The 12,322-nt window shown below is 38.9% G+C and overlaps 1 protein-coding gene across 3 annotated transcripts in view; it reads right to left on the bottom strand.

The window, feature by feature from the left end:
- STARD6 (StAR related lipid transfer domain containing 6) overlaps window positions 1-9,133 on the bottom strand; it is a 30,602-nt gene extending 21,469 nt beyond the window's left edge. The window contains exons 1-2 of one of the 3 annotated variants that reach the window (XM_064378963.1): window positions 9,071-9,133; window positions 8,635-8,717 (exon numbers count right to left, since the gene is read on the bottom strand). In XM_064378963.1, coding sequence (XP_064235033.1) covers window positions 8,635-8,717; window positions 9,071-9,133 — 146 coding nt within the window. The remainder of the gene's footprint in view (window positions 1-8,634; window positions 8,718-9,070) is intronic. The other 2 variants (XM_012464256.3, XM_064378964.1) reach the window with 2 other exon arrangements.
- Between the last annotated feature and the right edge of the window lie 3,189 nt (window positions 9,134-12,322).

Genomic DNA, 12,322 nt, shown 5'->3' with positions numbered 1-12,322 from the left:
TTGTCTATTTGTGCTCTTTCAGGCTTTTTGATGTAGGCATTTAATACTACATACTTTCCTCCTAGCATCACCCAGAGGTTTGATAAGTTGTATCATTATTATTGTTCAGTTCAAATAATTTTAAAATTTCCATGTTGATTTCATTGTTGACTCAAATATCATTCAAGAGCAGATTATCAAATTTCCATGTATTTGCAGTTTTAGAGTTGCTTTTGGAGTTAATTTCCAGTTTTATTCCACTGCGGTGGAATTGAGCATTTGTTTGTCTGAAAAAGACTTTAGCTCTCCTTTTATGAAGCTTAGTTTTGCTGGATACAAAATTCTTGGTTGACAATTATTCTGTTTCAGGAGGCTAAAGATGGAACAGCAATTCCTTCTGGCTTGGAAGGTTTGTGCTGAAATATCTGCTGTTAATGTGATAGGTTTTCCATTATAGGTTATCTGATGCTTTTGTCTCACAGCTCTTAAGATTCTTTCCTTTGTCTTGACTGTAGATAACCTAATAACTATGTGTCTAGGTGATGATCTTTTTGCAATAAATTTTCCAGGTGTTCTTTGAGCTTCTGACATTTAGATGTCAAGATCTCTAGCAAGGCCAGGGAAGTTTTCCTCAATTTTTCCCTCAAATAAGTTTTGCAATCTTTTAAATTTCTCTTCTTCCTCAGGAACACCAATTATTCTTAGGTTTGGATGTTTAACATAATTCCAAATACCTTGGAGGCTTTGCCCGTTTTTGTTTTTTGTTTTTGTTTCTTTGAGACAGGGTCTTGCTCTTTCACCCAGGCTGGAGTGCAATGGTGTGGTTTCGGTTCACTGTAACCTCCACCTCCCAAGCTCAAGTGATCCTCCCACTATCAGCTTCTCAAGCAGCTGGGACCACAGGCATCCACCACCATGCACAGCTAATATTTTGTATTTTTAGTAGAGACAGGGTTTGCCATGTTGCCCACGCTGGTCTCAAACTCCTGAGCTCAGGTGATCCACCCACCTCACCTCCCAAAGTGTTGGGATTACAGGCATGAGCCACTATGCCTAATCCCAGCTTTCAAAAATTCTTTTTTCTTTGTCTTTGTCTGACTGGGTTAATTTGAAAGTCTTGAATTTGGGTTCTGAAGTTCTTTCTTCTACTTGTTCTAGTCTGTTGTTGAAACTTTCCAGTGCATTTTGTACTTCTCTAAGTGTGTCTTTCACTTCCAGAAGTTGCGATTTTTTTCTTTATGATACCTATTTCCCTGGAGATTTTTTCATCTATTTCCTGTATTTAAAAAAAAAAATTCACTGCCCACAGACCAGGAGATTCCTGGGTCAAAAAGCACCATGAGTTTTCAGTGCAGCGGTTCCAGCTGGTGCCAGTTGGTGCACAGAAACTCACACAAGTCTGAGTGACTGTTTCGACTGGCACCTGGAACACCTGGGAGACAGAGCCGCCCATTCAACTGAAAGGGAGGGGGCAGAGACAGGGAGCCACGCGATCTGGATCAGCAGGTACCACCCCCACCAAACAAGCAATCTGAAATGCTCTGGATTGAGAGTTTTGCAGCAAGTGCAGCTGGACCCAGGACGGTCCAGCTCAGTTGGCGGGAAGGGCATCCCCCACTACTGACACAGTCTGCCACTACCGAAGCAGTTCACACAGCAGCTGGGCAGAGCCTGTGGCAGCTCAGCAACACCTCTGCTGGCAGACTGTGACTAGACTACTCCGTGTGGGGCAGGGCATCTATGAAAAAAGGCAGCAGCATGACAGGAACTTATAAATAAAGCTGACCTTCCTAGGACAGAGCACCTGGGAAAAGAGGCAGTTATGAGTTCAGGTGCAGCAGACTTAAGGTACTTGTCCAGCAGCTCTGCATGGAACAACGAAGCTCCCAGCACAGCACTTAAGCTCCTATAAGGGACAGACTGTCTCCTCAAGCAACTCCCCAACCCCCATATACCCAAAGAAACACCTCATAAAGGAGAGCTCAGGCCAACATCTGGCAGGTACCCTTCTGGGATGAGGATAGCAGAGGAAGAAACTGGCAGCAACTCTAGGTGTTCTGCAGCCCCTGTGGACGATTCCCAGGTGAGCAGGGTCTGGAGTGAATCTCCAGTGGTCCGGCAGCAGAGGGGTCTGACTGTTAGAAGGAAAACTAAGAAGCAGAAAGAAATAGCTTCAATATCAACAAAAAAGACATCCACTCAGAGACCCCATCCGAAAGTCACCAACTACAAATACCACGGGTAGATAAATCCACAGAGATGGGAACAAACCAGCGCAAAAAGGATGAAAACACCAAAAACCAGAATGCCTCTCCTCCTCCAAGGGATTCCAACTCCTCACCAGCTAGGGATCAAAGATGGATGGAGAATGAATCTGATGAATTGACAGAAACAGGCTTCAGAAGGTGGGTAATAACAAACTTCTCAGAGCCAAAAGAACACGTGCTAACCCAATGCAACGAAACTAAGAACCTTGAAAAAAGGTTAGATGAGATGTAACTAGAATAAACAGCTTAGAGAATACAAACGACTTGATGGAGCTGAAAAACACAGCATGAGAACTTTGCATACACAAGTTTAAATAGCCGGATAGACCAAGCAGAAGAAAGGATATCAGATATTGAAGATCAACTCAATGAAATAAAATGAGAAGGCAAAAATAGAGAAAAAAGAGTGAAAAGAAATAAACAAAGCCTCCAAGAAATATGGCATTATGTGAAAGGACCTAATCTACATTTGATAGGTGTACCTGAATGTGACAAAGAGAATGAATCCAAGCTGGAAAACAATCCTGAGGATGTTATCCAGGAGAACTTCTCCAACCTAGCAAGGTAAGCCAATATTCAAGTCCAGGAAACACAGAGAACATCACAAAGATACTCCTCAAGAAGAGCAACCCCAAGGCACATAATCATCAGAATCACCAGGGTTGAAATGAAGGAAAAAATGTTAAGGGGAGCAAGAGAGAAAGGTTCGGTTACCCACAAAGGGAAGCCCATCAGATTCACAGTGAATCTCTCGGCAGAAACCCTACAAGCCAGAAGAGAGTGGGGGCCAATATTCAATATCCTGAAAGAAAAGAACTTTCAACCTAGAATTTCATATCCAACCAAACTAAGCTTCATAAGCAAAGGAGAAATAAAACCCTTAACGGACAAGCAATTGCTGAGAGATTTAGTCACCAGAAGGCCTGCCTTACAAGAGCTCCTGAAAGAAGCACTAAACAAGGAAAGGAACAACCAGTACCAGCCACTCCAAACACGTACCAAATCATAAAAACCATTGACACGATGAAGAAAATGTGTCAACTAACGGGCAAAACACCCAGCTAGCATCAAAATGGCAGGATCATATTCACACATAACAATATTAAGTTTAAATGTAAATAGGCTAAATGCCCTAATCAAAAGACACAGACTGGCAAATTGGATAAAAAAAGTCAAGACCCATTGGTGTGCTCTATTCAGGAAACTCATCTCACGTGCAAGGACACTCATAGCCTCAAAATAAAGGGATGGAGGAAGATTTATCAAGCAAATGGAGAGCAAAAAAAATTAGGAGTTGCAATTCTAGTCTCTGACAAAATGGACTTCAAACGAACAAAGATCAAAAGAGACAAAGAAGGGCATTACATAATGGTAAAAGGATCAATGCATCAAGAAGAGCTAATGATCCTTGTATATACGCACCCAATACAGGAGCACCCAGGTACATAAAGCAAGTTCTTAATGACCTACAAAGAGACTTAGACTCCCACAAAATAATAGTGGGAGACTTTAACACTTCACTGTCAATATTAGACAGGTCACTGAAACAGAAAATTAACAAGGATATCTAGGACTTGAACTCAGATCTTGATCAAGCAGACCTAACAGACATCTGCAGAAATTTCCACCCTGAATCCACAGAATATACATTCTTCTCAGCACCACATCACACCTACTGTAAAACTGACCACATAATTGGAAGTAAATCACTCCTCAGCAAATGCAAAAGAACAGAAATCATAACAAACAGTCTCTCAGACCACAGGGTAATCACATTAGAACTCAGAATTAAGAAACTAACTCAGAACCACACAGCTTCATGGAAACTGAACAACTGGCTCCTGAATGTCAACTGGATAAACAATGAAATGAAGGCAGAAATAAAGATTTTCTTAGAAACCAATGAGAATGAAGACACAACGTACCAGAATCTCTGGTAAACATTAAAAGCAGTGTCTGGAGGGAAATTTATAGCAATAAATGCCCACCAGAGAAGCAAGGAAAGATCTAAAATTGACACCCTATCATCAAAATTGAAAGAGCAAGAGGAGCAAGTTAAAAAAAACTCAAAAATTAGTGGAAGACAAGAAATAAATAAGATCAGAGCAGAACTGAAGGAGATGCACAAAAAATTCTTCAAAAAATCAATAAATCTAGGATCTGCTTTTTTGAAAAGATACAAAAATGGAGCGCTAGTCAGATTAATAAAAAAGAAAAGGGAGAAGAATCAAATAGTGCAATAAAATGATAAAGAGGATATCACCACTGACTCCACAGAAATACAAACTACTATCAGAGATTACTACTAACAACTCTATGGACATAAACCAGTAAATCTGAAAGAAATGGATAAATTCCTGGACACTTGCACCCTCCCAAGCCTAAACTAGGAAGAAGTTGAAACCTTGAACAGACCAATAACAAGTGCTGAAGTTGAGGCAGCAATTAATAGCCTACCAACCAAAAAAAGTCCAGGTCCAGATGGGTTCACAGCTAATTCTATGAGACATACAAAGAGGAGCTGGTACCATTCCTTCTGAAACTATTCCAAACAATACAAAAAGAGGGAATCCTTCCCAAATCATTTTATGAGACCAACATCATACTGATACCAAAACCCAGCAGAGACTCAAAAAAAAAAAAAAAAAAATTCAGGCCAATATCCACCATGAACATAGATGCAAAAATCTTCAATAAAATACTGGCAAACTGACTGCAACAGCATATCAAAAAGCTTATCCATCACAAACAAGTAGGCTTCATTCTGAGGATGCATGGCTGGTTCAACATATGCAAGTCTATAAACATAATCCACCACATAAACAGAACCAAAGACAAAAACCACATGATTATCTCAATAGATGTGGAGAAGGCCTTTGACAAAATTCAACAACCCTTTATGCTAAAAACTCTCAATTAACTAGGTATTGAAGGAACATATCTCAAAATAATAAAAGCTATTTATGACAAACCTACAGCCAATATCATACTGAATGGGCAAAAACTGGAAGCATTCCCTTTGAAATCCAGCATTAGACAAGGATGCCCTCTCTCACCACTCCTATTCAATATAGTATTGGAAGTTCTAGCCAGAGCAATTAGGCAAGAAAAAAAAAAAGTGTTTTCAATTAGAAAAAGAGAAAGTTGAATTGTCTCTATTTGCAGATGACATGATAGTATATTTAGAAGACCCTATCATCTCAGCCTCAAATCTCCTTAAACTGATAAGCAACTTCAGCAAAGTCTCAGGATACAAAATCAATGTGCAGAAATCACAAACTTTTCTATACACCAATAACAGACTAACAGAGAGCCAAATCATGAGCAAACTCCCATTCACAATTGCTACAAAGAGAATAAAATACCTAGGAATATAACTAACAAAGGATGTAAAGGACCTCTTCAAGGAGAACCACAAACCACTGCTCAAGGAAATAAGAGAGAAAACAAACAGATGGAAAAACATTCCATGCTTATGGTTAGGAAGAATCAGTATCATGAAAATGGCCATATTGCCCAAAGTAATTTATAGATTCAATGTTATCCCCATCAAGCTACCAATGACCTTCTTCACAGAACTGGAAAAAACCACCTTAAACTTCATATGGAACCAAAAGAGAGCCCACATAGCCAAGACAATCCCAAGCAAGAAGAACAAAGCCATAGGCATCACACTACCAGACTTCAAACTATACTACAAGGCTACAGTAATCAAAACATCATGGTACTGGTACCAAAACAGAGATATAGACCAATGGAATAGAACAGAGGCCTTGGAGGCAACACCACACACCTACAACCATCTGATATTTGACAAACCTGACAAAAACAAGCAATGGGGAAAGGATTCCCTGTTTAATAAAGGATGTTGGGATAACTGGCTAGCAGTGTGCAGAACGCAAAAACTGGACCCCTTCCTGACACCTTACACTAAAATTAACTCCAGATGGATTAAAGGTTTAAACATAAGACCTAACACCATAAAAACCCTAGAAGAAAACCTAGGCAAAACCATTCAGGACATAGGCATAGGCAAGAACTTCATGTCTAACACCAAAAGCATTGGCAACAAAAGCCAAAATAGACAAATGGGACCTAATTATCCTCCAGAGGTCCTGTACAGCAAAAGAAACAATCATTAGAGTGAACCAGCAATCAATGGAATGGGAAAAAATGTTTGCAATCTACCCATCTGACAAAGGGCTAGTATCCAGAATCTCCAAAGAACTAAAACAGATTTACAAGAAACAAACAAACAAACCCATCCAAACAAACACTTTTCAAAAGAAGACATATATGAGGCCAACAAACATATGAAAAAATGCTCATCATCACTGATTATTGGGGAAATGCAAATCAAAACCACACTGAGATACCAGCTCACACCAGTTAGAATGGCAATCATTAAAAAATCTGGAGACAACAGATGCTGGAGAGGATGTGGAGAAACAGGGACAGTTTTACACTGTTAGTGGGAGTGTAAACTAGTTCAACCATTGCGGAAGACAGTGTGGTGCTTACTCAAGGACCTAGAAATAGAAATTCCATTTGACCCAGCAATCCCACTACTGGGTATATGCCCAAAGGATTATAAATTATTCTACTATAAAGACACACACACGCACACGTATGTTCACAGCGGCACTGTTTACAATAGCAAAGACCTGGAACCAACCCAAATGCCCACCAATGATAGACTGGACAAGGAAAATGTGGCACATATACACCATTGAATATTATGCAGCCATAAAAAAACGATGAGTTTGTGTCCTTCGTAGGGACATGGCTGAATCTGGAAGCCATCATTCACAGCAAATTGACACAAGAACAGAAAATCAAACACCGCATGTTCTCACTCATTGGCAGGTGTTGAACAATGAGAACCCGTGGACACATGGAGGGGAGCATAACACCCTGGGGTCTGTTGGGGGAAGACCAAGGGAGGGATACTGGGGGTGGTGGGGAGATTGGGAAGTGATACCATGGAGAGAAATGCCAGATGTAGGTGACAGGGTGATGGAGGCAGCAAACCACATTGCCATGCGTGTACCTATGCAACAATCCTGCATGATCGGCACATGTACCGCAGAACCTAAAGTACGATAAAAAAAATCTTTAAATTGGTTTTCATCTTTCTCTGGTATCTCCTTGAGTAGCTTAATAATCAACATTCTGAATTCTTTATACGGCAATTCACAGACTCTTGGTTTGGATCCATTTCTGGGGAGCTGGTATGTTTTAGAGGTGTTATAGAACCTGTTTTGTCAGATTACCAGAATTACTTTTTTCTTTTTATTTGGGTAGACTATTCCAGTGGAATGCTTTGGAACTTAAAAGCCTGTTGTTCAGATTGTCTAGTCCCATGGGGTGATCCCTTGATGTGCTCTCCCCCTTTCCCTAGGAATGGGGCTTCCTGAGAGCCAGATTGCAGTGATTGTTATTCTGGGTCTATACCCAGTGGGGCTACCAGGCTCTGGGCTGGTGCTGGGGAATGTCTGGTAAGAGGCCTGTGATGGACTCCAAAAGGAACTGGATGAAATTTATGATGATCTGATGGCCTTGATGTACTATCATGAGCAATAAACGAACTCCGAAAAATAAAACTAAAAAGGCAACATACTTTCCCTTAGTGTACTTGTATTTGAAATAATATGATCTTTAAAAGTATTTAAAAGCAGTATATAGAAAAAAATGCATATTTTATTTAAAATGAGGAAGTAGGCCAGACACAGTGGCACATGCCTGTAATTCCAGCACTTTGGGAAGCTGAGACAGGCAGATTGCTTGAGCTCAGGAGTTTGAGAGCAGCCTGGGCAACCCCACCTCTACAAAAACATAGAAAAATTAGTTGGCCATGGTGGTGTGTGCCTGTAGTCCCAGCTACTCAGGAGGCAGAGGTGAGAGGACTGCTTGAGCCCAGGAGGGAGAGGTTGCAGTGAGCTGAGATTGTGCCACTGCACTCCAGCCTAGTAACAGAGCCAGAACCTGTCTCAAAAAAACAAAATAAAATGAAGAAATAAACTTTACTTTTTAGTGGTTCATTTAATGGACAGGTGAAGGGTTTTAAACTCCGTAAAATATTATTGTTAGCAAGAAAATACCAATCTGCTTTTATAGTAATTATTTCTTGAAGTAGAAATTTCCTGTTTTAGTGAATTAGTAATTAGAAGGGATTTTTTTATCTGATTGTCATCAGATTTGGAAATAGAAGATTGGATGGTATCTAATTGCTATATTTTACTAATATCACATTTTTTTTAGCCTAGTGACAATAATTTCTATTTATTACTATAAAATAATTTATTATAGCTAATAAAGCAGCACTGAAATTCCAGATACAATGCCATTGAAGTTAAAACAGTAATTATAAACAGCAAATTGTACTCACAGATTTCCATGGGATTTTCTAGAAGGCTTACTGGAAACAGTTATCTTTTTCTCAAAGGGAAATAAAAATCCACAAATAATTAGCTGTCAAATGCAGAAAAATAAAAATGAAAAACTAACAAAAATTAAAAAGATTTTTTTTCTGGTTTGTAAAAAAATAAAAAATATATATATATAGATATATTTTTCAGAATAGAGCCACAGTATGTTGCCCAGTCTGGAGAGTAGTGGCTATTCACAGGCACAATCATAGCGCATGACAGCCTTAAACTCCTGGGCTCCAGTGGTCCTCCTGTCTCAGCCTCCTGAGTAGCTGGTACTATAAGTGCACCCCACTGCACCTGGCACAGAATTTTTTTTTTAAATAAAATCTTTACAATGAATTGTTTCTTATTTAAAAACAAACTATGAAAACATAATTTAACTTATTTTCTTACTGAAGTTTTAATCACTTTCCAGCCCAACGTATCTTGATTATAGCCTAAAACTTCTTGAGCCATTTGTTGGGCAATTACCTTATAGTCCACCTATCTGCAAAGTTTTAAAAACAAACAACTGATAAGAATATAATCATGTAAAAACTTAAGTGCTATCTTACATTTTAATACTATTTCTATAGTGCCTGTCACATATAAATGAACAATAATTACTTGCTGAATGCATGTATGCATGAACCCCTCTCTCCTTACAGTCTTTCAAATGAGAAACTGTGGTACAGTAGAAAAATCTAGACTTTGGAATCAGAAACCTGGGTCATATTTTGTCTCTGCCACCTATTGTGTGAAGCATGTTACTTAATATTTCTGTTTTTCCATTTTTCTCAAGGTATAAAATTAGGATAATATCTACCTTGTAGAATTAGTGTGAGGATTAAATGAGATGATATGCTTCAGGTTCTATCCCAGTGCCTGGATGATAGTTATTCAATAAATAATTTCAATTTCTAACAGATTAATCATGCTTCCTTTCTCTTATGAAGCATCATGATCTGTTGGTTATGTGTTCTTGAGGATTAATCTTTTTAAAATGAGTAGCAGTGGCACTAAGTGATCTGACCCCTGGCTTCCTCTTCAAATATAACTCCTACCAGTCTTCTTGTTCACTTAGCTCCAATCATTTGATCTCCTGGCTGTTCCTCAAATACAATCAAGCAATTGCCTCCCTCAGGTTCTTTGTACTTGCTGTTTCTACTGCTTGTCACCTTCTTCTCCAATGTATTCACATGACTGTTTCATAGGTATCTTTGCTTAACTGTCACCTCCTCAGATAGGATCAAGTTTAAATCAACTCAATTTAAACACATTGACTGAACCCTACTTGAATTTAGAAACTGCAATGGACTGAATGTTTGTCTTCCTAAAATTCATATGTTGAAATCCTAACTCCCAAGGTGATATTAGGAGATGATTAGGTCATGAGGGCAAAGCCCTTGTGAATGGGATTAGTGGCCTCACAAAAGGGACCTCAGGGAGCTCACTGGCCCCTTCTGCCATGTGAGGACACTGCCAGAAGTCAGCAGTCTGCAACCAGAAGTGGGCCCTCACCAGAACCAAACCATGCTGCCACCCAGATGTCAGACTTCCAGGATCTAGAACTGTGAGAATTAAATTCATTGTTTACAAGTCACTCAGTCTTTGGTAATTTCTTATAGTAGCCCAAAAGGACTGAGACAAGCACTGTTGTAAGTGTAGCAACAGTTGAGAAAGATATTAGATACTATTTCTTCTGTGAATGAGTTCAGGAAGCTTCAGTCTCACCGGTCCTTTGCTCATTATCCAGCTTTCAGTTAGGGAAAAAACAGAGCAGGATTCAAATCCTGACTTTGTCACTTAGTACCAGCTGTATTATTTTGAGTAAATTGCTTAACCTTTGAACTTCAATTTCCACATCTATAGAATGAGGATAATAATATCCATCTCACTAAATTATTATAAGGATTGAGTTAATATATGTAAAAATGCTTGAAACAGTGTGAAGCCCTATACTGGGATAACAAAATGGTTAGTTTCTCTTTACAAAACGGACACGTGTAAATCCATCATTTAAAAAACTCTCCAAAGATCTGCCTCCTTAGCACTTAAACAAACCTTCTTAAAGTTTAATTATTGGAACATTTCTTCCTTACCTCTCACCTAAAACTCTTCAGCTTGGATCGTAAATCTATTTTCTCTTATTTAATTCTCCAGCAAGGCACAACAGGTAGTTGAGAGCCTCTATATTTGAAAAATTTTAGTAAACCATTATTATAACCTCCTTCTCTTTCCTAGCAGAGTCCTGGTTCCTTTACTTTTCCTGACAGAGCTAATCCAGAATTTTAGTAACTATTGGGGATCCCCTCCAAATCCTTGTGGAAATCTCCATATCTCTTAACTTGTGAGGAAACAAGGCAGAAGTAGAATTATTTTGATCCATGAATTAGGTAAATATATTTGATAATTTCCTTTATATCTTTCTCAATGTCTTTTATCTATACTGTCTTCATTAGGAAATATTTGCTATATATATGCCCCAAGATGAAAGAAAAAGATAGTGTGAAAAACTTTAAAAAAATACTGTTTATAAAAAGAATCTTTAAGAAACGGTTTTGAAGAAACTCAGTTTAAAAAGACATTTAGGTGGGGAGATGGGGAGAGATAGCATGGGGAGAAATGCCAGATATAGGTGACGGGGAGGAAGGCAGCAAATCACACTGTCATGTGTGTACCTATGCAACAATCTTGCATCTTCTTCACATGTACCCCAAAACCTAAAATGCAATTAAAAAAAAAAAAGAAAACTCCATACCTGACTTCAAAAAAAAAAAAAAAAAAAGACATTTAGGTGGAAGGTGGATACAAAAATCTAACTTTTTAAGCTCATGTCGTTAACGATCCTTGTTTAATCCCTGACCAGGTCTTGTATTAGCATATAAAACACCATTCTTGATTTCCTCTTAGAAACCTACTTGATATTTATAGATCTAGAGACTTTGAAGATTATTAGAACATACCACTAGCAGGATATGTCTTATTTTCAAATCATTAACTATTACTGCCACATAGACCTGTGTTTAATTGAACCACTAAACTGAACCTTACAGCTTCTGGACTTTCTCATTTGGTAAGAGAAAAAGGAAGGTAAAATTTAGTAGGCTACTGTGGGGATCGCTCCCATGTGAAGCCCCTCGGAATTGGGCCTCACCATATGGTGAGCTTGAGCCCAGACACAGTTTCCCGTTGGAGGCAGTCGAGATCGGGAAAGTTAAACTGAGATCAAAGGATATCTAAAAGCAACTTTGCTAGAGGATAAGGTGATACCTATGTGGTCTGAGAAGACATTGTGTTTATTTTCTGTTTCTGCATTTTATGACTTTGTCTACCCATTTGCTGGGTCCTGTGCTTGTTCTTGTGACTGCTGTTTGCATAGATAACAGGCTTACTGCCTCTCTGGTGCCTTGCATAGATAGTTAACTTTTTAACTTTAGCTTTCACTGCTGTTTGCATAGTTAACAGGCTTACTGCCTCTCTGGTGCCTTGCATAGATAGTTAACTTTTTAACTTTAGCTTTCCCCAACCTGATAATGAGACCCGTCTGGATGACTTGATTGTATCGGATTATGTACCTGATTTTACTATTGTGTTATCTGCTGCCTAAGCTTGTATCCCAGGACTTTCTGTTCCCTTTGATGTATGAGATATTGGTGTCTGTTC

Source organism: Aotus nancymaae, unplaced genomic scaffold (genome assembly GCF_030222135.1).
Source record: "Aotus nancymaae isolate 86718 unplaced genomic scaffold, 86718_ANA_hifiasm-v0.15.2.pri h1tg000020l, whole genome shotgun sequence".
NCBI lineage: Eukaryota > Metazoa > Chordata > Mammalia > Primates > Aotidae > Aotus > Aotus nancymaae.
Note: the sequence above shows the minus strand (reverse complement) of the source record. Positions and strands in the feature narration are given on the sequence as shown.